This window comes from Pimephales promelas, chromosome 14 (assembly GCF_988280905.1).
Source record: "Pimephales promelas chromosome 14, fPimPro1.hap1.1, whole genome shotgun sequence".
Classification (NCBI taxonomy): Eukaryota; Metazoa; Chordata; class Actinopteri; order Cypriniformes; family Leuciscidae; genus Pimephales; species Pimephales promelas.
Genome location: NC_142782.1, coordinates 22,225,037 through 22,252,421, shown reverse-complemented (window position 1 = coordinate 22,252,421; position 27,385 = coordinate 22,225,037). Strand labels below are relative to the sequence as shown.

Genomic DNA, 27,385 nt, shown 5'->3' with positions numbered 1-27,385 from the left:
GCAGTCCTAACAAAGGCAAAACACAGTAAGGATGCCAACACTGATACTGAGAAATTTTCACATCATCAGCAGACTAACCCTAACCCTAAAATAACCTTTTTCCCCCATTTCAGGATGTCCTCAAATGTCTCTATAATGAGGTTTTGTCAGATTTAGCTCACTTCTGAGGACAATGTTGTCCTCAAACACTAGCTATTTGTATGCAAAGAGAAAGAAAGAGATGTGAGATTCAAAACACAAGTTATCTCAGTTGAGAAAAAGGCGGGACAAACTGGAAGTCCCGCTCTTTTTTTTTAGTTTGAGGGAGTGGCTAAAAAACCTCCCTTACTAGATGGCACCACATTTTTGTCTAAAGCTCTCTCTCCTTTTCACTCCATCTGTGTGGTGTTAGATGACATACTCAAGAACCATCTGGGAGAATCAAACCATCATTTTTCTCCATTAGAAGATCGATTTGTTGTCTACATTGAAGACAACTGTCAAGTGTCAAAAAGGTAAGGAGACTATAATATCACTCAAATATTCTCTCAGCAGTATATTCGTCCAAAATAACAGTTGTCAAACAGTTTCTTTACATAGAGTCACTAGTTAATAATTCATCTGTTTGTTGATTAATTGTTAGCACCATTCATGAGATCTCCTCAGCTACATCAGAAGGAAGTAGGGAGACCTACGCCATGTGGCACATGGCAGCTAGAGCCGAAAGCAGCAATAATTTATGACAGATGCAGTTCAGAACAATCACACAATTGTCTGTACTGTAGGTTCACATGGATCTTTACAGTGTTTCTTTATTTAATCATAATCATATTAAATATGTATTTCACATATACTTGCCATTGTGGATATTACAATGTGTATATAGACTTTCTAGACTTTAAAATATTAAATGGCACGCATAGTTGATATGGATTATGAATTGGGATATTCATCACTAAGTGTTTTCTACCTCATACTTGAACACAAACTACAGATTCACATGAGTTACATAACTTACGTGCCTTGTGTACAGGATGTGGAGTAAACTGTGGTTCAAGTGATTTGGATGGAATTAGGTTGATTATTATACATGAATGCACCACATTTCCATAATGCACTAGTTTCTATAAAGGTTTAAAAGCCACTTTACTGGTTTGAAATGCGTCATACCTGTAGCATTTTAGTTCCACTTTGTCATAAATGTGTTTAACGTCAAAAGGCGTAATTGTAATCTGTGACCGGTTATATCAGTGAATGTTGGCCAAAGCTTTCCAGGAGAGCCTGTTCTTGTTAGATATCAGTGTATCTCGAGGTGTATCTCAATAGTGTTCAACTGAAGCTTTTAGAATATGACGTCTTCGATGACGTTTCCTCTCACATAAAAAGTACAGACTATTAGAATGTAGTGTTTTAACTATATTTATTTCACTTTATTTCACCCAGAAGGCCCTGCGACAGTAACTCTGTGAGTGAGGGCCACATGTACTGTAGGTGAGTCATATTAGCAAGTTCCTGTCTGACGTTAATCTTTGTGTGAGAACATCCTGTTTGATGACTATTATCACACAACATTTTTTTAATATCAATCTCTTTATTACCTAAAAGTAAACACTTGTGACCAAATGGCCACATGTCTGCAAATACGGGCTTACTGTCTTGAATAGGCTATAGGTGAGAGAAATGCTGTCTTTCATACACTGCCTTTTTCTTTAACATTTCTTTTAAAATGTTATACTTTTGCAGTCCTTGAAAGTACATAAAGTCTAATGAAGCATGACTGAACACTACATACATGTGCTACTTTCATGATTGACCAATCACTGTGATATATTTTCTTTTATGCTAATGCTTTTAAGTTCAAATATTATGTTAAACGTTTTTAGAATTTTAACAGTAAATACTTTAGAAACTGCTGCCAAACCAACACAATCTCATGGCAATTCATAACTATTTTATTTTTTGGCTTTTGACTGTGACGTTTTGGCTGTGTGTGTATATATTGGACATGGTTCATAATTTTCATCAGTCAGTCAAATATTTTGCCCAAGAACTTTATGACAGATAGATTGGGCCCGGTTGGGCCAGCCAGTGGTTCAAATTTGTATATACTATATGCCAGTGAAACATCACCATGTTCAAGTACAGAAATTGAATAAAGTAATCAAATGTACAATAAAACTGCGTAGTCTTCACTGTTTACATTAAATATAGATTGATTCCTTATAAAAGTTACAAAAGTTATTCAAAGGCAATTTCTCTTTATCTTTTGTTATTAGATTAACATTAAGTACAAAGACAGCAGCAGGAATATTAGGTTGCCGTCACTTTAAGAGCTTCACGGATTCAATGTACGGTTACACATGCGCTTTCTTTCTCAAATGTTTATATTCACTGAACACATAACTGACTATGTTTCACAAGGATACTCGCCGATACAGGCATTTTGACAATTTTGTGTGAATTTCTCTATTCAAGCGCAAGAAGTTTAGAAAGAGAACTCAATTTATTAGGCTTTCTGGGTGCGCACTTCGAATGATTGCACAGAAAACTTCTTGAAAACATCATGTGATTACTGTGCCGTTTTCCTGTAATAATGAAGGGAACCATTCTTTATACATAAATACAAAATCATAAAAAAAAATCATGTCAAAGTTCAAGTTTTTACTTACATATACGATTTAATTTTAATCCATATGACGCATGTGTGCTGAGTTAGCGATCAAGAGCAAGAGCATGTAACGGAAGTTCTCTCTCCCTGAGTACATGGACAAACAAGAGATCAGTATCAGGACCAATTCAGAAAATGATATATTATCGTAATCTTTTGTTTAAAGTAAAATTTCACACACTTTCTTTATATGACTTAATGAATTAGAAATAAATTATTTAAAAAAAAATCAATTGTCTAGCAACAATGTTTATAAAGCATCATATAAAAAACGATCAAAAGGGATTCGGACATTGTATTTGGACAAATTATCTATTAGAAATTTATAGTGTGCAATGACTAAACGTGTTGTACTAAAAGTGTTGAAATGTAGCAAAGTTCGTTATTGTGGGAACCGGCGAACATTCAAAGACTTTAATAAAGTTAAAATAAACAAAAACAAAATTAAAGACAGCAGCCTCTCACGAACGACTGCTGTTACATATTTATGGACGAACATTTCCAAAACTCAGTTCACGGGCTCGCGCGCAGAATTCTGACCGAATTCTAACCCCATACTGTACATATTGTATAACAAAACACAACTTAAATGCAGGCCTGGCCTCTCTTGATCTTCACTGTCATCGCTCCTCCTTTATACTTCTGTTTCTCTTGAGCATACTCTCTTCCTGCTCGTCACAGACAGTTACCTTTAAAGAACTCTGATCTCCTTATCTCATTAGTTATGACAACACACACACACACACACATACACAAACACACACAGTTTATAGGGACTTTCCATTGACATAATGATTTTTATATTGTGCAGACTGTATTCTATCCCCTAACCCTGCCCATAAACACAAACCTAATAGAAAACATTAAGTTTAAAATGTTCAACAACAAAAGAAAGACAAAAAAAGGTAAAAGAAAAACAAGGTTAACAAAAAAAATCCTACACAAGGATAGTAAAAAATGACTATCCTTGTGAGGACATTTGGTCCACACAATGTACCAGGACACAAACACACAATCCCCTAATGTCTTTCCCACCCCATACTCAAACATACTCACCCCAGCCACATGAAACAATCGAATTTACATCATATTTACAAAACTCTGCCGATTTAACCTGTGTTAATATAGCAGACTCGTGCCAGAGCGTCCTTAAATATAGACGTTGTTCATCCCTTCACGGAGGAGTTAATCTCCTGCTCCTCCCCCACACAGGTGAGCTCTGCACATGCCACACAAGCTGGACAGCTTCACTAAGGCAACACAGGAAACATACTAATGAATGAAGACTCTCTAGGACACTACATAGCTACAATTTTAGAGACTTTTGACTTTTGAAAGGTTTCCTTCTTCTCAAAGTGGTGAGTACTTCCTCAACAGCCTATTTCTTTGGAATAAAAGCATGTGTTTATACAAGGGTGTGTTGGGAGGTTGGTTCTGTTTCAATACAGATAAAGTCTTGCATCAGACAGGAGTCATGTGGTCATCAAGACTTGCCTCACAGGCTAACTTCCCTTCCTTTACAGTTTCTGTATTTATTCATTTCATTTCTTTATTTCCCACCAATTGTTTGTTTTGGCAGTTATTAGATGGTTTTGTCAAGAGTAACTATCGCATTAACCTCTTTTCCTTACTTTTTTTCCTTTGTTGTATCGCTCTTACTTTAAACAAGCACATGATGTATTGTACAGAGTGATGGTGGTCTTTAATGTATAGTGTTTTGAGTGGGCAATTGATTTGCGGCTCAAAATTAAAATGAAGTGGTATTTTATATTCTCATATTTTGAACAGTTTGACCACTAAATAATGACCAGCTGCTCGCCGCGCTTTTGTCAGGGAAGGACTTAAACTATTCAGGGAATTCTGCATCAAAACCTAATAAAGCACTGAGTGGACAGACGTTTTGCCTATTAAGGCAACTGCAAGTATCCTTTCATTCCACGTGTAAATGACAGATTAAGACTTAAGTATTTCCTGACCTACAAGCTCTGACGCATTTTTCACATTGTTTCCTTAAGAGTGCAAGCTTTACGAAGGGTTGCATCAGCCATGCTTACACTTAAAAGATGCCTTAAACTATATATACACATATATTTATAATCATAACATATGCTGCACTGCCCTTTCTGTGGTGTCTATCATCATTTCAAACCACACACAGAGAGAAAGTTTCACTAGCTTGATTCTTAGCTTTGTGATAAATAAATCTGCTTAATGCGCACCTTAGTGTATCGTTAAAGTATATATTTTTTGAAAACAGTGCTTTCAAATAATATGATATGAAAATAAAGGCTAAGTATACTTAGAGATGTTTAATATTAGGGACCGTAAGGAAGTCATTCGAAGGTTGAATTTCAAAGCGGCACTGTGAAAACATTGCTCTGTTAATTTGAGACAAACTGATCTGTAGAACCTGGAGGAAGCTATCTGTTAGCACAGGACCATTTCAACCAACAAGACTCAACAACAATTGCTCAACCAAAAGCAAGAATTTGGGGGGTGGGTGTATCCATTCAGCTGACCAATGGCAACAGGGGGAAACAGTCATTAACTGAATTCGCTTTAGCGTGAGACTTTGTCTGCCATGTGTTTATATTTATACACTGTTGACCTTTTAATAAAACACTTTGGGGAGATCTGAACATATTTAGTTTTCAGGTTGATAATACTTTTGTAGCCTGAACTTGCATGTAATTACACCTCCCACAAATTCAAATTACAGTGTATTTTTACTTTGCTTTTTACTTTTACTTTCATTTGAAAGCCATAGCATCTGTAAAACAACATTCTTTCATCTTAAAAATATAGAAATATATCTAAATGAAGACAAATGCGGTAAAGTTAGTTCATGCATTCATGACCTCAAGGCTAGAGTATAATGCTCTTCTGGCTGGTTGCCTTGCACCTTTGTTAATAACAAACTCCATCTGGTCCAAAACACAGCAGCTGTGTTCTCAAAGACTAAACAAGTAATACGCATGTGCGTGCCGTCACCGTTTTCACAAATTTGAGTTTTTGAAGTTTACACAGAGATGATAATGGTTTAATAATGTAAATGAACGACCAGAACGCATTAAAAGTTGTCTGTTTCCAGTTGAAAATGGTGTTGTGCAGTTATTAAGTTAATAACTAATGATTTTTACAATGGAAATGAATTAAAAAAAAAAAACTTTTAGACAAGTACAGCCAAAACAATCTTTGTTGCATTAATTTCCTATTATCACTGTAAAGTGGCTTTGAAACAATCTGTATTGTAAAAAGGTGCTATATAAATGAAGGTGACTTGACTTGAGTTGACTTTATAATAATCAAACTTTAAATATGATTAAAAACATAGAGCTGCATGTAGCTACTGCTCACAGCTAACTTATCAGTCTGAATTAATGATGAAGGGGGAAAATGCGCACATAAAGCTTATATCAAGACTATCTTTTCCAGTAGGTGTCTGTCAAGCAGCCAGTAATGCTCTGTTGAATGTTTTTACCATTACTTTTTCCCCTGCCACATGTGAAGATTGTACTCATGTTGCACATTCTTTATTTTCCAGCTTTTGGACACTTCACACTGCACCTATTTTCAGCAACGCATTCATGTTTTACAATCATTTCAGTTCTCAATAAAATGATCACTGACCCCAGAACCCCTTTTTTGTGTTTCAGATAGTGTTTACAGGGCTTGACCTTATATAGACAGTGTTCATTGGAGAGATCAAGTGTAGAAGCCTAAAATGGAGGTACAGAAAATGTCAAACGGTCACCATGATCTCAGCCCTGACAAAAGTCCGGAGAGCGGGTACGTTTCCACACCAACACATTCATGAGGAACTATCTCAGAAACTTCCTATATATATATAAGATCCAGGATTCTCTCTGTCTAGAAAAACCTGAATCAGCTTCATTTTAATTTGTGATTTTTTTTTTTGTTGTATGTTCGTGTGTTTAAAATAGTTTTCAAATACTTTTAACTTATTTTCATTTGTTTTATTTCTGTTTTAGTTTTATATCTTAAACTTAAAGTTTTTCCAGCTTTATTTCAGTTAACAAAATAGTTAATAGTTTATTAGTTTAATAGTTTTTGTTTTTGTTAGAAGCACTGAATATTAAGAGCCTGCTAAAATTTCAAAACCTAATTCATTAGCTGTGTCATTGCCTGTATGAAACAGATATCAAAATATATAATTGTAACTTTGCATAAAAACAATATTCTTTTTGCTTTTATTACACAGATTTGATGCCCTTGAAAACATAACAGAAAGCGAAACGTTCCTCCACGATAAAACCAATGGAGCAACTCATTTTACAGATGTGAGTATGCAAATTTCAGAATTTACTTCACAGAAACAGATGAAACTGATTATAATTTTGATTGAAACAAACACAGATGCTTACAGACAAGTAGGAATAATTTCTAACTTCGCCATCCTTAAATTTGTTTGTGGAGTTACACAAAAAAAGTGAAACTACCCTTCAGGCTAAAGAACCCTATTCAGTTAAATAGGTTCATAACTAATACATTATTCATCTTTTATTCCAGTTTGAGGGAAAGACTTCTTTCGGGATGTCTATTTTCAACCTCAGTAACGCCATTATGGGCAGTGGAATTCTGGGACTGGCTTATGCCATGGCAAACACTGGAATCGTCCTTTTTGTGTAAGTCAAACTACACTTGCAATTACGCGTGCATTTGGATTGATTTGAGCTATAATGTATAATCAAAATAAAGGTTATTGAAGATGTGATATGGCAGAAATAAGTCATACTGTTTCTTTTATGTCAAATTTACTGTGAGTAAATCCCATTTGAGTTGAAGAGCCTTTCTGATACATCTCGTCCAAAGTTACAAATATAAACAGAATATTTCAAGTCTAGAGAGGTGGAATTACGCCTCTCTTTGACATTTGGCTGAATTTTATTTTAAGCACCGTAAAGCACAACTTCTTGTACAGCTTCCTGTTAGTATGCTGGAATGTGCGTGTTGCATGAGTGTTTAAGTTTGGGCAAACTGAGCATTAAGGCTTCTTTGTGTCCATATATATTTAACTGTAGGCATAATGTTTCCATACTCCAGTGTGCCTCTGTCACGTATGCCAGCCACATCCAGCCTTACAAATACTCAGTCATTACAAAGTCAAATATTTGCATGTTTTTTTTCTTCCCTGAGGTATCGTATAACAAAAGGGAAGAGTCTCTGCTAAATGTATTTACTTCATTCTTTCATGTATTACGGAGGCGTATTGCATTCACTTGAAGAAAAAAAAATGAATTAACGAGTTAATTTTTCATGAGAAAAAAATTTTTTTTGCTCTGTTTTTCTGAATTAACGAGTTAATTTTCCATGAGAAAAAAAGTTTTTGCTCTGTTTTTCTGAATTAATGAGTTAATTTTTCATGAGAAAAAAGTTTTTGCTCTGTTTTTCTGAATTAATGAGTTAATTTTTCATGAGAAAAAAAAATTTGCTCTGTTTTTCTGAATTAATGAGTTAGTTTTTCATGAGAAAAAAAGTTTTTGCTCTGTTTTTCTGAATTAATGAGTTAATTTTTCATGAGAAAATTTATTTTTGCTGTTTTTCTGAATTAACTCATTAATTCAGAAAAACAGAGCGAAAATGTTTTTCTCATGAAAAATTAACTCATTAATTCAGAAAAACAGAGCAAAAAATAAATTCTCATGAAAAATTAACTCGTTAATTCAGAAAAACAGAGCAAAATTTTTTTTTTCTCATGAAAAATTAACTCATTAATTCAGAAAAACAGAGCAAAAAATTTTTTTCTCATGAAAAATTAACTCGTTAATTCAGAAAAACAGAGTAGATTTTTTTCTTCTTCAAGTGAATGCAATACGCCTCCGTACATGTTCATTGCTTCCCTACCACCATTACACATTCTTTAACAAGTGCTTGAATAAATCAAGTACGGTAGGCATACACTCAGTTCTGAAAGCAAACAGGCTATGAAAACTACAAAAACGGCGAAAATAAATTGGACAATTGCTAATCCTTGTGAATGATCGTGTTTTTTTTTTGTGTGTGTATAGGGAGCTTTAACGTCTCTATGTATATGCACGCACATGAAGGCTACTACCCTCACAGATCAGATCTAGAATGGTTATAAATAGCCTGCTGGAATTGAGTCAAACCCTGACTGTCTGTCCGTCTGTCCATCTCAAATAGGCTTTTAAAGCAGCTTGCTGTACAAAAAATAGTATGTTAATCTCAACAGCTTCTCTACTAAAAGGAAAACACTCCTGCCAATCATAACATTCAGCAATATACAGTTACAGATAGGCCTAAGACACTAGGGGGAAGTGTTAACTCATAGAAAGCGTCTTTGTTTATGTTGCAAAGATGTGTGTGACAGTGTTTTTGTGGGTTGTAGGCTACTACGAAGAAAAACACGCCTAAGCTTGTCTAATGCGTCATTAATGAGATTAGAGGTTAGATGACTCGACGACTTGCGGCGGTAATTATATCTCTGATGAAACTGTACTTTGCGGCATCTAATCGTGATTAAATTAGCACCTCTGAAAGTCAAAGGACAGATTGGTGAGTCTAATAATCTGTAAAATCAAAAGGGCAAGATTTGATAATGTAATGAAATAATATTTTGGGGATTAGACTTATCTGAATACTCATCTATGCAGGAGATTAAAGGGATAGTTGTCCCTAAAAACACCCTCATGTTGCTCCAAAGCTGTCTTCTGTGGGACAAAAAATGTATTTTTTCTTTTCTTTCCTTTTTTTGTTGTCTATACAATGAAAATCATTGTGATTCAATGTTGTTTTGGACCCCAGTCACATTCTTTTTTTCTGCTCTCTACATAAAACAGTAAATGATGACATTTAATTTTTGGGTGGACTACATATATTTAAGTATACAGTTACTTTTTTCTGTTGTTGTTTATAGTTTCATCATTTGAGTTACTTGTTTTCAGAATCCTGTTGATAAGCATCGCTCTTCTCTCTGCGTACTCAATCCACCTGCTTCTGAGGAGTGCTGAAGTAGTTGGTGAGAAACGTCTTCTCTCTAATGTCTGCAAAGGCAATTCTGAAACCATGTAAATGGTTTCAGGAATGGTAAATGGTAAATGGTAAACCCATGAAAAAAGCATCTCACCTTTCCATTACGTTTGTTTGTGTGTTTAGGGATCCGTGCATATGAACAGCTCGGGAACCATGCATTTGGTACACCTGGGAAAATCTTAGCAGGATGCGTTATAACATTGCACAACATTGGAGGTAAAATGAAATGCATTATTGCTTTCATTTCAGCCATCATTGCTTTTCAGTATTTAGTTATACTCATGAAGTCATAAGACGTCATACGGTCATGTGATAAATTAACATCAGTGATAACCACATAAAGGAATATGAGTGCTGATCACAACAACAACACTAATTGTGTTCTTTCTTTGATCCAACAGCAATGTCAACGTACCTGTTCATTGTGAAAATAGAGTTACCTCATGTTATTCAGGGTCTTATGGAACTGCCAGATGACTATAAGTGAGTAGCAGAATGTAGTACTGATGCTGATGTGCCAGATACAGTGGGGTCCAAATTAAAATCTAAAACAAAACCAAAACAAGGGTTCTGAAAAAGACAAACCAAAGAAATGTTTTGGGCTATTTATTGTGTAAGTCACTAAAATAAGCAAATTTGTGGCTTTTGAACTCCACTGTATTTCCTTTTCATTTCTTTTTTTTTTCTTTCTTTTTTTACATTATTTTAATTCTCTGTGAACATGGTTAAAACACTCTGACGGCTTTTTCTAGTCATATGATCACTCCTATTAGCATGACATTTTGTGTAAAACACCTTTTTCTCTTTGTCAGTGCATGGTTCGTTAATGGGAAGTATCTCATCATTATCGTTAGTGTCGCAATCATTCTTCCCCTGGGATTTATGAAACGACTCGGTACGTTCCTGCCAACTTTCCCTTCATTCATTCATTTTCAGTTTTCTCGCACTGTCATTCTATTTTATTTCATAATAACCATAATCTCAATCAAACACTTACAGACCTGCACTAAAGGTCTATGTTGAGTGTCTTAAATGAGTCCAGACGGACTCATTTTAAATCCAAAGTGATTTAAGGCAGTCGCATTGTTTGGCGAAAAGATCTCCACGCACATAATTTTACTAATTTTAAGCTGGTCATGTGAAATAGCCATACTGAGCAACAGAAGGCTGCTTGGTTCAAATTGACTACATTTTGTTAATGTGACCGCACCATTATAGTGCATTTGAGATAAAACATTTTATCAGTACACACACCTTGGAACCCAATCGAACCCATAGCCTGAAAAAATGAATATGTGCATGGCTTTATCATGTATTTATGCTTTTATTTTAGGGTATCTAGGCTACACCAGTGGCCTCTCCCTCAGCTGCATGGTCTTCTTTCTCATATCTGTAAGTCAACTCTCCATCTACATACATATGAAGACACCAGCAGGGTTGCCAGGTCTGCGAAATAGAACTAGCCACTGGCTGATTAAAAAACATCCAAAACTTTCCCAGTGATACATTTTTTCATTAATTGTTGTGCATTATACACAAAGTAAACTTTAAAATCACTATATAGTATAACAGGCCCTCCCTAACAAAACTAAAAAAGCATATTTCAAATCAACTTATGCAATACCAAACATTTCTCCCGCTGAAAAAAAGAAGAAGAATGAAAACACTGCAGTATTTTTAAGGTAGCCCAAGATTGGGTCACCCATGACACTACATTAATCATGTCATTGTGATAAATGAATGCATCTCTCCATTGTGTTTAATTAGGTCATCTACAAAAAGTTTGTCTCAGTGTGTCCTGTAGAAGCCAGCAAAAATGACATTTTTGTCAACGAAAGCATATACAACTCCGCTGACACTTGTGAAGCTAAATTTATAACTGTCAACCCACAGGTGAGAGATATCTACTGCCAATCTTATTATCAGGTGTCCTTTTGGCTTTACTTTAAACCCAATGAATAAATCTGTTAATTTCTTTTTTTGTTTTTTTAAATCACAGACTGCTTTTACCATTCCCATTATGGCGTTTGCTTTCGTGTGTCACCCTGAAGTGTTGCCCATTTACACAGAACTCAAAAAGTAAGGCTGTTGATTCACATTGGCATTTCACATTCATTCACATTTTAAATGTATTAATTCATTTGCATCTTTGTCTCCTTTTTATTTCAGTCCAAGCAAGAAACGCATGCAAAATATTTCTAATATCTCTATTTTGGCCATGTTTGTCATGTACCTGTTGACCGCCATATTTGGCTACCTCACCTTCTATGGTAATAAGAACTTCCCGAAAAAAGCATGCCATTTACGAAATACCATATCACCAAATACCACCATTTGTGATATTTCGAAATGTTTTAACAATCGGTATGTATATGTTTAGCAAAAGTGCAGTCAGAGCTTCTGGAGATGTACAGTAAAACAGACACCCTGATGCTGTGTGTTCGGCTGGCTGTGCTGGTGGCAGTGACACTGACCGTTCCCGTAGTCCTTTTCCCGGTATATTAAAATTTTCCTGGCTCATTAGTAATTGCTTGCATAATAATTCCTCTCATCATCTTGCTGGTTGATTGTTGACAGTGCTGCATTGTCTTTCTCTAGATCCGCCGCGCCGTTTTGCAGCTTCTGTTCCCTGACAAACCTTTCAGCTGGGTGCGTCACATCTCCATCGCCGTGTGCCTCCTCTTTGTCGTCAATCTTCTCGTTATCTTCGTGCCCAACATTCGTGATATATTTGGCTTCATTGGTGAGTCAGATTTGCAGCGTAGAGAATTTTAATGGCCACATCGATATGCAGAACTCAACTGATTCATTTTTTCTTTTAGGTGCCACATCTGCTCCCAGCCTCATTTTCATATTACCAGGAATATTCTACATTTGCATCGTGCCCAAAGAACAGGAGCCGTTGAAATCTCGGCCAAAGATCCAGGTGAAAATCAGACAGAAAGTTACTTCACTCTCACAGATCTATGGCTTCTTTTTTTTTCTCACTTCCATTTATGTTTTCCAGGCGATGGTGTTTGTGGCATTGGGTTTCATCTTCATGATTATGAGTATTACGTTCATCATAGTAGAGTGGGTGACTGGAAAGAAGTCGATTGGTGCACACTGACAGAGATGAGAGAGCACAACTGAATCCTAAAGACCCAATACGGAACACACAGGCCTGAGCCTGCAACCAGTGACCCAGGTTCAGTTTCATTTAGCTTGATTAATATCAAATCAGATAACTCCTAAATGTCAATAAGTCCAAAATTAAAAGGTTTTCAAGGAGGACAGTTACCACATCCAAGAAGAATTAAAAAATAAACACTTGGTAACAGATATTCTTGACTTGTTATAGCCATGATGCTCTAACAACATTTTTTTTTTTTGAAAGCCATTTTTACATGCAAAGATATTACTGTTATGACTGGCAAATGGAAGTTCCTAAATTACATGGATGGAAAAACTGTGAAACTATGATGAGAATTCACTCATCTCTATTGCCAAACGTGTAAACATGCAGTTTGAAGTCTACCTCCTACTAAACAGAGCAATTTTAGACAATTTTACAGAGACAGTTTGTGTTTTTTTTTATTTTGATCAGTGCATATTTTGGGATCCAAAAGTCTTTCATTAGTGAAAATGTTTTGTTCCGTCCATTACAAATTATATTATTAGCATAACATTTCAAGTGAAACATTTGTGCATGATCTTAAAGGTCCACCAAGTAACATTTGACACTAGTGGTTAAAAAACAAAACAGACAGAGCATTGTTTTGGTTGTGCTTCAGCTCTGCGTGACTGTGGATGAATATGCTATCCCTCTGCTCATAAAACATTCACTACTTTGCTTAAGAGACAAGCAGTTTAGATGGAAAGGATCTCAAGCTGACTAGCTGAAGAAGTTACTGTAGCAATACCTATTATTATTCCTTGAAGATAAATCTCAGTAGAGTGCTACAACAACCATAATAGTTTATCTGTTCAATAAAATACCTTACTCGCCAGTTACTCGTCAATAAAAACGACTTTTATAATATTCCAAATATGAAATAGCTACCTCAGTTCTCTCCAAGACGATGATGATTCTTATTTTATTAAGATCTCCGTTGAGTTCTCTTTTTGCCAGCAGACTCTCCTCTATTCTACTTTTATTTTTAAACGAGCGAAAAAAAACACACGGGTGATTCCCCGGAGGTTCGAGATTTAGCCGCTCTATGTCAAACTTTCTCGCTCGCTTCCACAACTATGCCTCTCTCATACCATCCACGAGTCGAAAGGAGCCAGAGCAACTTTTCTCTATTTACGTATATGAGAAGACACGCACGGGTGACTGACGTATAGTGCTTAATGTCCTGCGAGAACCATGCCGTCAGGTCTAAAATGTAAACACTTGTTATAGGCTCACTTTCAGGGTAAAGACAAAAACAAGTTTTGAAAGAATGATTGAAGGTCTATTAACCTTACAAAAAAAAAGTTACCCAGTGTATCCATAATGTTATCTTCTATTCCCAAAACATACTATTTTCATATTTGATTTTGAATCCCAAGATATTCAATTTGGTCTCAGACCCTTGGAACCCACTGTATGTGAATCTCAGTTAACTTTATTTGTGATGAATGGTATATATATATATATAAAATACCGTTTATAATTTTATTTAAATAGGAAAAGTGTACAGTTTTGTGATGAATTTCAACATTATCTTTAAGGACAATGTTTGAATGTTAGATGAAGATCCTTAAGTAAATGTATTGTATCATATGTATTGGTACATGTCTTATTACATCCATCAAACAAATGAAATCTACAGTATGAGATGTCTTACAGTACATCAACAGTGTTAGTGCAGTTCTTGCCGCTGTCATATGACAACATTTCTTTATTCTGTTTTAGAGAGGTGAAGGAATACTAATTATCTTGTAGTGTTCAAGAAACACAGAACACTGTTTTGGCATTTTTCATGTTGTATGTCATTTTGTTTGTTGTATATTTTGAAAATACTTTTTGAACATCTTGAAATGAACTTAATTGATTTCTATGGTTTATATGGTGACATGTTGTTACAGTGACAAAAATTACACGCCAGAAATGGACCGAACCGTAATAAATGCTGTAAATCACTCTATATGAAAGGTCACTATGACACGGCATTGATTGGGGTGTAGAACAGCATTCATTATCCATAAGCTTACTAAAATATCTCTGTCACTCCCAATCAGTATCTGTAAGTTTACATGGACCACAACTAAAATAGTTTCCTGTTGGACATCACAACTATTATTAATGTCAATGTGTTTGTGTTTTGTATAGTCTTTTATGTACATATTGTGTGTGATATGTTGAAATGGAAGAAACTTTATATCAGTTATTGTACATAAGATGCACATATTCTAGTCTTTTTGAACTCAATTGGACCTGAGTGCTGAGATAAAATGAAAAATGTAATATGCAATGAATCAAAAATTTGTGGTAAACTAATAAAAAGATTTAATTTAAATTTAATTACATTTAGTAATTCACATTTCCTCAGGATTGTTTTTTTTAAGTGCCTGACGACTTATGAAATGGAAACAATTCAGCATTCCACAGTAAATGTTGAGAGATACATGTATTTATTGTTGAACACATTGCGCTATCTTGAATAATAAAGTCAAAACATGGTTAAATGTTTCAAATACTGGTTTTATTGTATAAAACTAACTATCATACACTTCAATTCAATAGATATATGTTTTTGTATTTAGGCAACATCACCCAAAGGCCAGGTTTTCCTATATGCAGCCATCATTAGAACAGAAAACATTTTACACATGGGGAAAAGCCCAATAGCTTGGTCAAGAATTCATAAAGGTCATCTTGATTCTACATTAAACCAGCCCTTATGAAATGTACTATAGTTCCTGAATTTGTTTGAAAGGTTAGTTTACCCAAAAAATTTTATTCTGTCATTTTTTACTCACCCTCAGGTTGTTCCAAACCTGTAAAGTGTGGGAAACTGAATAGTTCTGGGACACCATTGATTTCCATAGTATTTTTTTTCCTACTATGAAGTCAATGGTGCCTTAAAGCAGCCTGGTTACTAACTTTCTTCAAGATATCTTCCTTTGTGTTCAGTAGAACAAAGAAATTGAAACATGTTTGGAACAACTTGATGGCAGTATTTTCATTTTTGGGTGAAGTATCGCTTTCAACCTTACACTGTGTGAAATCTTGTAACACCTTTGTATTCCCTAGTTTGTAAATCGCTTGTTATTATCTCCAAATATTGTATTCAATTATTTTGTCAGCTTGTTTTCTTTCAATTAGATTTTGTATTTCTTTGTTGAACTGATCATATAGGCCTCATTGATCTGCACGTATATGCACCTCAGTTTTTGAGTGAAAAATTATTTGTCGATCAATTTGTCAATATTCAACAATATATATGTCATGGTTAAAATTGATGGCACCCCTGGTAAATATGATCAAAACTGGCTGTAAAAAATAAATCTGCATTGTTCATCCTTTTGATCTTTCATAAAAAAAAAAAAAATGCAAAATTCTAACCTTTCATTGAAGTAAAAGAATTGAAAGTGGGGTGGAAATCACATTATGAAATATATGTTTCTCTCCAAACATGATATTTACCAGGGGTGCCATCAATTTTGACCATGACTGTATATATATATATATATATATATATGCACTGTCTATGACAATAGTGTGTTTTAATGTTTAAACAGGAAGTTTGTTTTGAAATGCTTTTATTTTGTACAAAATGGCACATATTTTTGGGTGATGTAATACATTATTATAAGTCACACACAATAATATAAATTTATTTAGCAACTTATTTTTAATACCTGTTATATGGATAATGCTTTAACAATATTGTGTTTGAACAATAATACCAAATAAAGTTTTTTTTTTTTATTTGAATAGAGAGAAACAGAGAATAGAGAGAGGTATCTGAATTCATGCCAAGACAAAAGACTAATCAGTTGAAAACAAATGCAATACATAAGAACACACTTACTTTAGCTGTCAGTGCCATTATGGTGCAGATTTTCTGTCCTGCACATCCTCCTTTGTGACGGAACACCTTCATCAGTGTATGTGTCCAGTTGACCAATGAATTTTGATATCAGCTTAACACTTGTTTACGCATGAACTCCAAATTGACCTGAAAAAAAAAAAGATGAAAAACCTTAAACAAGATATGTTAGTGTATAAATCTGCATCTCCGTTTGCACATATCAAGTACACATATTAAAACTTGATTTTACTGTAACAAGATAAGTCAAAATACAGCTATTATTAATAATATTTTTTTATATAACAATTAAATAACCACATAAGTCCAATTTATAAGAAAATATGGTTGATTGCAAGATGATATCAGGCTGTTCATGTATGTAAATGTTTTTAACTAGCCTATGTATTAGGAATGTTATGCTTTTTATGTTAAATCATATAACATTCAAACTGAGATGAATTATTCATAATTTGATGTTGGTCTTATTGATTTGTACATAAAACAACCTTGGTAGCATACATACAAGATTTAGGAGGTTGTCCCACCATATAGATGTAAGAAAGGATGCTTGATGATGTATCAGAAAAAAATGGTTTTAGTTAGAAACAAAATGCATAGCTACTTTTGTACACAATTTACACAAAATATATATATAATGTTATATAAAGTAGATATAAATATAAATGTTATATAAAGTAGATATAAAATATAAAGTAGATAATGTTAGCTTTTATAAGAACCATGGCACGTGCAAGTTAGTTAGCTAACTTAGTGGTATAAGTTAACGTTAATACATATATAGCCTATATTAAAAACAGTCAACTTTATACGATGAGAGTAGATTAGAATACAGATGTAACTTACCTTGAAATCAGGTTGATCTTTCTTTTTCTTCAGCCTATTTCTTCAGGTGCATTGCCATACTCGTCTATGTGCAGTACCGCCACCTACCGACTGGAGTTTGATCGGCATCATTTCCCCTTCTAAACGATCCCATTACCCATAAATTTTATGCAAAACAATGTAATAAAATTTAACTAATTTGACCTGGCTCGTTCCACAGCTAGCTATATTTAAACCATATTCATACTTTTAAACTGATTAGGCCCTAAATCAAACAGATTTACATTGATTCTAACCAATTTGACTTATGAAAATATTCATATTTAAATAAAATAAAAATTATACAAATACATAATTTTAAACAATGCTATGATAAATGTATTTTTTTTGAGTGAAATTTAGCATTTACTAAACAAACAAAACCATTTTATCTAAATTACGAAAAACAATTGCCCCAGAATGCAAAACATCTTACTTTTTCTCAAATATTGCCTCAACTAATTATTTTAACAGCAAAACAAAAAGCTGAACAGTTTGGTTGTGTGAGGAACTTTGGTCAAAAGTTAAGTAAAGCCAAAAAAAAAAAAATCTTTTGCATAATGTTAGGTTTTCATTTTAGTTTTCATTTTATTTCATTTCTTCTTTTTTTAACCACAGTTAGTAATTCCTCATCCCATTTGTTTTGTTTGTTTTCTATCCTTCATCATTTGTAACGTTCAGACAGATAGGCTATTAGAGGCACGGATGGAAACCAACCTTCATACCTTCCCCCATACCTTCAATCTTATATTAAAAAGAAAGGCACAGGACGATATCGTCTTCGTTCTGAGGACTTATTGTTGTTGTCCGCATGGAATCAACTGCAAGATGTCTTACATCTTCATGAACCAGTTTCACTGGTTGCTTTTAAATTACTTTTAAATGATATAGAGGCTACACATACTGTCTGTAATTGTTATGAATAATTATTTGGATGATCCTTGCTTCTATATGTTTTATGTTTATGCTATATTTTACATGTTTTTTATGTCTGCAACTTTGTTATTTGTGCTGCTGCCTGTCTTGGCCAGGACACTCTTGGAAAAGAGATTTTTAATCTCAACGAGTTTTCTTCTGGTTAAATAAAGGTACTGTATATACAGTATATAACCAACAAAAGGTTATCTTGGTGCAGTTGTACACTGCAGAGTAATGTCTGTTCTGATCATCTGACTGCACTAAGAGGTCTTCCGCTCTGATCTGAGAGCAACATGAACATACTGCAGTGTGACAAGCTGACGAGCAGGCGAGAGAATGAAAATAGAAAAGAAAAAAAAATGTGGTTGTCCATTTCCTGTGAAAAGCTTTTGTCTGCTGTTGCTGAGTGTAAGAACTAGGAAGAGAAACTCAATGCTTGCTGTTCAGACTAGTCACCGGTAGTGCAGAGGAGATCTCTCGTTCTCTCTCGGGGTCTCTTTCTTTCTCTCGCTTCGAGTGTCACTTTTGAACGGTTTGGTCCATGAACATATGAGGCCATGAGGCGAGCATCGAAGGAGAAAGGTCAGGAGAATGCGGGCTCCTTTCTGCTCAGTCTACAGGAGAATGAGAGGCTGGAGGATCTGCTGGGCAGGAGGTGTGTGGTAAGTTCAGAGGCCTTCAGTACTAAGGTAAATTTACACTTTAGAGGGAAGATGGAGTGTTTTTCATGATGAAATTGAGACACATCTGTGCAAACGGTGGTCCAAACGTTTGATTTAAATGCTTTAAAAGACTTATTTATGTGTGTGTGTGTGTGTGTGTGTGTGTGTGTGTGTGTGTGTGTGTGTGTGTGTTTGTGAAAATGTATGCATTAAGATATGGTGAAGTCTGTAGACAAGATATATTGACCATGTTTTTACCTCTCCTTTTGAGAAGCAACGAAGACAAACACTCAAAAAAAAAAAAAAAATTAAACAAAAAAAGATCAATACAAAAACACCAACACACCCCAGTAACAGGTTTAGTAGTACAGTATGTTATAACAGAGCTGTATGTAATAATACAGACATAGGCCAAAGTGAGCCTTAACTACGTCCAGTAAGTAAAGTTGAGTAACCTAAAGACTAACGAAGTGTGCTACCGGAATAACCAATGGAGAAGGTGTTTTTTTTATGTGTTTTAAAGTTTTTTTGCCTCTCACTTTTCTGAATTAAGAAGTGAAACATTTTCACTAGGCTATACATAGACCATGTGAAAAAAACAAATCACACATTTTGTAACTTAATTGAACTTTTAACACTTTTAACTTTTTCACTTTTAACTAAATGGTGGGACACATATTTCAAAATAAAAAAAATAAAGTTACCTTACAATATACAGTTAAAATGTGTAGATTGAACAGAAGCAAAATGTAAAACAGCACGTTTAATGTACGCAAACTTGCACTATTCAGACAACATGTAACAGTAATATACTGTTAAACTTATACCAGTAAAATTACAATTTCAGAACTCCCGGCATGACGCATTTCAAATGATTGTATTTTCTTGAAATATTTATATTAAATTCACTACCCAATAAATGTTACGTATTTTTCAGTTAATATTTCAAAAAGAATTGCATCCACATGTAGCCTATACTGTACATCAAAGAAAGATTTAGGTAAACCAGTGAATCCAAACGTGTTTCTCACTTCTGCATGTGGTTGTTTAATTCTACTTCCTCTGATCATTCCATTATGACACATTCAAGACATCCTGTTGTTCTGTTGTTGTCGACCATTTATGTAGCAGAAGCTTTTATCTAATATGCATACACATATGCACTAACAACGAAGTTGAACATTCATTATCAAAAGACTGTACCCTTCCTCTAACAGACGATCCGTCAGCGCAGGAACTGCCATTTTGTGGGTACTTTTGGTGCTGCTTGACTGCACACAGTAAAAGCTTTTGAGATAAAGGAAGAAAAGGTGTGAAATTGGCCCTCACTGCAGCTTGAACTGTGGGGTATGACAGGGGAAGTTGCTTATAGAGATTTCCTATCACAGAATAATAAAAAAGAGTGTATTATCTGCAACTTTAATTGTTTGCTCAGCGTTAAGTGATTCAAAACAATCACGCCTGTGAGAGTAATAGGCTTTTGTGTGATGCTAAATACAGCCTTGTTTTCTGGTTAGTCTCTGTCCTCAGCGGTTGTGCAGTTGGTCATGGCTGTTCCGAGCGAGCCGAACCGCTGGACACCTCAGCAATCTGGAGTGGTGTGTTTCGTCAAGGACAGTCATCAGCGCTCCTTTTTCATCCGTCTCTTCGACCTCAAGGTTTTGAGACCATTTCTCTCTTATTGGCAAACAGAAATGCATGAAATCTTACATTTCTAGTCATTATAATAGCCTAATCATTGTCACATTTTGCATACGTGCACATGTGAACAAACTGTTCCCTATTCTGAAAATTGTTTACCTGTTTTTGTTTGGGAGAAAACTTAAGATGATCTCAGACTTGTTACTTCTCTTCAGGTAGGGATGCTGGTGTGGGAACAGGAAATCTATAACCAACTAATGTACCAAAGAGTCATGCCGTTTTTCCACACTTTCCCTGGAGATGTAAGTGTTTACCTGTTGTAAATGCCAACCTTGTGTGTTATGCTCACTGTCATTATTATAATTGCTTTTAACATGTTTTTACAGTATCAAATAGCAATAGATGTTTTGTGTGTGTTGAGGAAGTTTTTATTTCTCTTTCCTGTGAATTTAATTTTGCGAATTAGCACTTCCTCACAGTACTGTCCACCACAAAACTGTCTGCAGACAGGCAGGCAAAAAAGAGCTGAAGTTTGCACACAGTCTTTGCATGTATGATGAACTCACACAGTTGTTGCTGATAAACTAGTTGGTAATTTTGTCTCTAATTTAACCATTGACTGAACTACCTAAAGTAGGATATAAAAATAAATGTTTTAGGTCCTTTAATATGTTGAGCATGTTCTGTTGGATCTGCTTAGCCCTGTGGAATTTGTTTGGATCTATGTAGGACTGTCAATCCAAACAGTACTTTGAACGTCATACTGTCGCATCTGCTACTGAGCATGACCACTAGAAAAGCATTGTAGCTGGGGGGAATACCCACAATTCCTTGCGCTTGAACCTTTAACCCTTGCGTTATGTTGCGGGTCAATTTGACCCATTTTGATTTTTGAGTTATACTGGTTAACCTGTTTTTTTTTTTCTCCTTGACATTTTGTGACTTTTTTCATTTATGGTTATGAACTTAAAAATGCATGCAAAGTTTCAACGCTGATGTGTTTTGAGATATACACACTTAATTTCTATTATGTTTGTGATGTTCGTGAGTCAATTTGACCTACATGTTTTAAGGCAACTGCATAGACACAAAATAACATTTCCTGGTTATATTTAGTTATTTTAGGTTTTTTTTACTACCTTATGAAGCTAAAGGCTGATTCTGCGTCAGACTTATGTATAAATGAGCTATTATGAGCTAAAATGTTGTGACTTTTGCTAATTAAGGGCCACGAGCATGCTTGCAAAGTTTCAACACACCAATGTGAAATGTGCAAACATAATATATGCATATACATACGATTTTGATGTCTGTGGGTTAATTTGCTATTCAAAAGGAACTACTGACACTAAATAACAACATTTCGTATATGCATGTCAGAGCTCTTCAACTTTTGTGAAGTGCCAGTGTCTTGCTGAATTTAACAACTTTAACAACTTTTTTTTTCAGTTTGTGAAAATGTCTGCCCCACTTTATGAGCATAGACATGAAAATTACATTTCCAACTTACAATATATAAATTAAAACAATATTTAAATCGATTATTTATTAACTTTACATCAGAAATACAAAATAAATGGGACAGCTAAACATTTTTAGAGTTATTATTTTGTTATAATTTACATGCATTTGCAAGCTGCCAGGAGTTTGCTAACTCAATGCTAATAGTGAGTTAGCATGATGCTAACAACAAGCATAATCAGCCTCAGTGTAAGCTACAGTTATTGTAATTTGACTCTCTTTGATTAACTGACTCATTCCTTAACATTTTTGTGTCATGGACTTCGATATTCAAATATAAACTTCTCTCCTCAGGACTGTCAAGTGGGGTTAAACTTTGCAGATGTAACAGAGGCTGAAAATTTCTTTGCTGTAGTGGAGGAGAAGATCAGCCAGAGAAATAATCGCTTTGGTATTAAAAATAAATACGTTCTTGCACAATATTTTGTTTCAAATGTTCTACCAATTCAACATAAACATACACAGGGTTATAAAGACAATCTATTAAAGCGTCTTATTGAAAATATTTTGTATGCTTTCCTCCTATAACATAAAGAGAAACAGCAGAGAAAAGAAACAGATAAAGGTAAGAATCTCAGATTTTCCACAATCCACATTATTTGAATTAAGTGCAAAGCAAATAAAATGTTCGTATGTTCGTAGATCGTAAAACTTTGCCACTGCTTCCTCGACCAAATGGTAAGTGATTTTTTTTTTTACACATATTTTATTCTTGTCCATTGTGATGCTAAAAATATCTGGCTGTATTTTGAATTTTGTGCTTTTTAATAAACCTTTTGTTTATTTGTTAAAAAAGTTCCTGTTTTTGTTTTAACTGAATTATTTTAAAATAAAAATAAATCAATTTTTATGTCCAATAACAGAGTAAATTTCCACTAAATAGTATGCTTCTCTGCATCACAAGTTAACCAGAAGATTTGGACGTTCTGAAAACAACATAAACTTACGTTTTTCTGTTCAGTGATGTAAAAGTGCATGAAATGTACACAAATGAATTGCATCTTGAATCACAGGCTCTGGTACTCCTACGTCTCCTGCCATGCCTCCAATGATACCAAGTAATGTCCAGATCCAAATGACCCCTTCCAAATCCAAGAAAGAAAAGAAAGAAAAAGACAAGAAAAATAAGAAAAAAGGAACCAAACTGTCGAAGGGTTCTATTGGAGCACCCAGTGGATTCACGTGAGTGAATAAGTGGATTAGCTTTAACTAAGATAAATAGCTTCCTTAGAGATGCTTATGTTTCGTTGTGTTATGACTTTAGGCATGTCAGTCACCTAGGCATGGGTCCAAACAATTTGGACCCAGACCTGAAGAAACTTTTGTCCTGCGCTGGTATCAGCGAAGCAGATATGGATGATTCGGAAACCTCTCAACTCATCTATGAAGCCATTGAGCGTTCAGGTGGAATGGAGGCTGTTAAAAAGGCTGTGCAAGAGAAGGGTAAGTCATGGAGATATGCAAACAGCTAAATGACTTAAAATGGAGGATTTGTTTCATATATTGCCTCTAAGCCAGGGGTGCACCATCCTGTTCCTGGAAATCTACCTTCCTGCAAAGTTCAGCTCCAACCCTAATCAAATGCATCTGAACATGCTAAATAAGATCTTCAGGGACACGTGATAATTACAGACAGGTTCGTCGGAGCAGGGTTTGCACTGAACTCTGCAGCAAGGTACATCTCCAGGAACAGGATTGGTCACCCATGCTCTAAGTGTATTGTTCAACATTCTTTTAGAGTCTCCTGTTCCTAGAGGACATCGGGGTTCTCTTCCCCAAGTGCCGTCCGGGTTCTCCTCGGCGCCGCCGCCACTACCTCAAGGTCGACCGGGGCCTCTACCCCCTGTCCCAGGTCAAACTTCCACTCCACCATCCCATCGAGGATCCCTTCCACCCCCACCTCCAAGAGCAGTTCCATCACAACAAACAACAGATGGCCGCGGTGGTCCTCCGCCATCCCGATCTACAGCACTAGGGCCCCTGCCCCCTGTTCCTGCCGGTGGGCGTTCTGGGCCCTTGCCTCAACATCCAGGAGCCCGCAGTGCACCCTTACCACCAGTACCTGGAGGTCGGATTGGAGGCTTGCCCCAGCCACCACTCCCAGGAGAACGTAGGGAGTCTTTAGCCCCCGTTCCAGGAAAGAGACCTGGAACTCAAGTGTCCGAAAGGCGAGGTAGCTTCCTTCCACCCCCACCTACTGAGGCAGCTCCCCCACCACTACCTCCAGGAACGAGGAACGCACCCTTACCCCCACATTCAAGAGACAATAGGTTTTTGCCACCTCCACCCCAATCCGAAATGCCGCTACCTCCTCCCCCGTCTGATTTTTTCCCTCCTCCACCTTGTGAATCATTTCCTCCACCTCCACCTGAAGACTTTGCTAATTCTATGCCTCCACCTCATACCTTTGTATCCAACTTTCCTCCCAGAAGCAATTCCTCAGGCTTCGCCCCTCCACCTCCTCCAGTCACAGCCAAACCCAGCGCAGGTGGTCCGCCTCCACCACCTCCTCCTCCTCCAACTCCTGCCCCTCCAATTAATTTTGGAAGCAACTCCTCACCTCCAACCGGTCCAACACCTCCAGCATCCAGCGGTGGGGAAGGGGGTAGAGGAGCATTACTATCCCAGATACAATCAGGGTTGAAGCTTAAAAAGGTGAGTGTCTACACAACCGTTCAAAAGTTTGGGGTTGGTACGATTTTTTTTTTTTTTTTTTGTAAGAAATGAATACCTTTATTCAGCCAGGGCACATTTAATTGTTCAAAAGTGATAGCCGATGTTACAAAAGTATATATTTCAAATAAATGCTGTCTTTTGAACTTTTGGCTGACACAGTTTGCTTAAAAATATCTAATCAGCATATTAGAATGATTTCTGAAGGATCAAGTTACAGTAATGATGCCAAAAATTCAGCTTTGCTATCATAGGAATAAATATAATAAAATATTTAAAATTCTATATTTTGCACAATATGAATGCTTTTAATGTATTTTTGATCAAATAAATATCTTACCAACCTCAAACTTTTGAACACTAGTGTAAATATGTTATTTTGTTGAAGCAAAAAGGATGTGACTTACTTTCAAGATCTAAGCACCGATAAGGTTCCGGTTATGTTAGCTTCTCTTTATTAATAATGTTTGCATGTATGCCTTAAGCTCAACACTCTATAGCAGCAATATACAGTAATGTCTCTTGTCCAGGTGGCAGCAAACCAAGAACCACCTTCACCTTCACTGGATACAGGAGAGGGAATAGTTGGAGCTCTCATGATGGTGATGCAGAAGAGGAGTAAAGCCATCCATTCATCTGGTAACCACTCAAGATTGTTTTATTTAATGTAGTAATTACGAAAGTAAAAAAAGTAATACTTTTATCTTAATATTTACACAATATAATTATGTATATAATAATGTTAAGCCATTAAGTTGATCTGCTGGATTCCGTTGTTTACGTATGCTGCGCCTTTTAACATTTTCTACTTTTTAATATTTTGTAGATGAGGATGAAGACTTTGATGATGAGGATGATGATGACGAAGATTGGGATTAATCCTGTTGTAATTGAAATATTTTCGAAGTGTATTAAACAACACTGATCTATTCAAATTCTGGCCAAAACTGATAATTATTTTTATGTTATGGTCAATAACCAAAACAAATGGTTGATATTAAAATTCTATACTATTAATCATAAATAAAATAAAAATACAACTCTGATGATTGAAATCACCGGTTAAAAAAGTGATTTTAGGCATCAGAACAATATAATATACAGTACAAAAAATGAATATTCATTTAGAGATTTGCTTTGATATCACATTTAACAGTGCTGTTAAAATTATATTACTTTAAAAGTTTTAGCTTAAGGGAGAGTTTGATGACAAAGATAAATATCCTATATACACAAAAATATATTTTATATTGATCGTTCTCAAGTCTCAGGGTTTCTCAGTCTCTGTGAGTGTATTTAATTCATTCTATACAACAAGTCAATGTGAAATGTAAAGATTTCTTACTCAAATGTGCAGGGTCTGTTGTTTATAGTTGTGAAGGCATCTTGCGTGAATGACAGATGGTTAATAAAAGTGTACTATTTGTTTTTTGAGAGTGTTAATTAATCAGCTAGAGTTTATTTCAATAATCTAATGTTAATTAGTACTGAATGTATTTGCCATATGTAAATATACTCAAATGCGAATTAAAAAATGAATCTAAGGCTTGCAAATTATTGCTTTTTTATTTTTTCTTACAAGACATCAACATCTAAGAGCAAGACATAACATTGTCATTTACAACTGGACTATTCTACCATTCTACTAAAAAAAAAACCACACACACAAAGTTTGTGAAATATTTCCAGTGTTGGATATTATCTGAGTGAACTTATTTGACTGTTTGTTTTTGCTTGAATGGTGATTTCTCAACCAGACACAAAGCATGAAACTAAATGCACAGCATAAAAGTGTTATTTCCTAAACAAGTCAGTCATTTTCAATGCATTTAAATAAATAACAACATATTGAATTGGTCAATCATGCAAAAATGCCCTCCACCCTTATTCAGTATCCTCTAGCAATATGTATCATCCAATAAAAAATATTCAACTTCAAATAAATATATATTACAAATAGTGAGAAGCAGCCACATAGAAGGCAAGTAGTGTTCTTGCAGATGTTTGGTGCCATTATTAACCCAGTTATTGGAATCCATACATATATTACTATCAAACGTACATACACACATATATTACTTTTACAATTTCATAATCAAGGGTGGAACATTTGAAATTGCACTGGCCCACTGATTGAGTAATTTAACAATGAGTTTGTAACTTTGTTTTTCTGACTACAAGATAGTGGAACGTTTTCAAGGTTTATGAGGTAATATCCTCTTTAAATGTGCTTTAAAGTTTTTACTTTAATTAAAGCCAGTGTGTAATGACTGTATCCTGAAGGTCATATTTGTGAGGTTAGTAAATGTTTACACCTGTTTATAATACTGAAATGCAGTCAAATCACTGTGGCAAGTGGAAATGCTCAGTCCTAAATCAACACTGACTACAATCTCAATGCAACAGAAGAATGCTCAGGTACTTTA

General features: G+C 35.2%; 2 protein-coding genes and 1 long non-coding RNA gene across 6 annotated transcripts; 2 read left to right on the top strand and 1 right to left on the bottom strand.

Annotated features, from left to right (window-relative positions):
- The first annotated feature begins 340 nt into the window (after window positions 1-340).
- slc38a5a (solute carrier family 38 member 5a) lies at window positions 341-15,322 on the top strand. Of its 4 annotated transcripts, XM_089119602.1 has the most exons (18): window positions 341-494; window positions 1,423-1,470; window positions 3,860-4,005; window positions 6,304-6,436; window positions 6,870-6,948; window positions 7,178-7,293; window positions 9,574-9,647; window positions 9,785-9,877; window positions 10,063-10,144; window positions 10,474-10,556; window positions 10,995-11,053; window positions 11,429-11,554; window positions 11,661-11,740; window positions 11,831-11,931; window positions 12,042-12,157; window positions 12,260-12,404; window positions 12,484-12,587; window positions 12,669-15,322. In XM_089119602.1, the coding sequence occupies exons 4-18, from the start codon at window positions 6,372-6,374 to the stop codon at window positions 12,768-12,770; spliced, it is 1,425 nt and encodes a 474-aa protein (XP_088975728.1). In that variant the 5' UTR covers window positions 341-494; window positions 1,423-1,470; window positions 3,860-4,005; window positions 6,304-6,371; the 3' UTR covers window positions 12,771-15,322. The 4 variants fall into 4 exon arrangements, with proteins under 4 accessions (XP_088975728.1, XP_088975730.1, XP_088975729.1 ...); XM_089119604.1 differs by lacking the exon at window positions 3,860-4,005; XM_089119603.1 differs by lacking the exon at window positions 1,423-1,470 and having other exon boundaries at window positions 348-494.
- On the bottom strand, window positions 9,574-17,233 carry LOC120483412 (uncharacterized). Its single transcript, XR_005623597.2, has 3 exons — window positions 17,186-17,233; window positions 16,663-16,809; window positions 9,574-10,206 (listed from the first exon to the last, which is right to left on the bottom strand). It is a non-coding gene; the product is annotated as an uncharacterized LOC120483412 (long non-coding RNA).
- A 1,657-nt stretch (window positions 17,234-18,890) lies between these two features.
- wasa (WASP actin nucleation promoting factor a) lies at window positions 18,891-25,884 on the top strand. Its single transcript, XM_039678458.2, has 11 exons — window positions 18,891-19,124; window positions 20,642-20,782; window positions 20,981-21,067; window positions 22,581-22,677; window positions 22,822-22,851; window positions 22,929-22,964; window positions 23,300-23,468; window positions 23,551-23,729; window positions 24,025-24,941; window positions 25,490-25,598; window positions 25,786-25,884. Exons 1-11 carry the CDS (start codon window positions 19,020-19,022, stop codon window positions 25,836-25,838), a joined length of 1,923 nt encoding a protein of 640 aa, XP_039534392.2. The 5' UTR covers window positions 18,891-19,019; the 3' UTR covers window positions 25,839-25,884.
- Window positions 25,885-27,385: the final 1,501 nt, after the last annotated feature.

Excerpts from the sequence above, each read along its gene's own strand:
- slc38a5a (XM_089119604.1), top strand. The coding sequence starts at position 6,372 with ATGGAGGTACAGAAAATGTCAAACGGTCACCATGATCTCAGCCCTGAC. Across the intron at positions 11,555-11,660 it reads TTATAACTGTCAACCCACAG|ACTGCTTTTACCATTCCCAT; the intron begins GTGAGAGATATC and ends TTTAAATCACAG. Across the intron at positions 12,405-12,483 it reads TGATATATTTGGCTTCATTG|GTGCCACATCTGCTCCCAGC; the intron begins GTGAGTCAGATT and ends TTTTTCTTTTAG.
- wasa (XM_039678458.2), top strand. The coding sequence starts at position 19,020 with ATGAGGCGAGCATCGAAGGAGAAAGGTCAGGAGAATGCGGGCTCCTTT. Across the intron at positions 21,068-22,580 it reads TCCACACTTTCCCTGGAGAT|GACTGTCAAGTGGGGTTAAA; the intron begins GTAAGTGTTTAC and ends TTCTCTCCTCAG. Across the intron at positions 25,599-25,785 it reads TAAAGCCATCCATTCATCTG|ATGAGGATGAAGACTTTGAT; the intron begins GTAACCACTCAA and ends AATATTTTGTAG.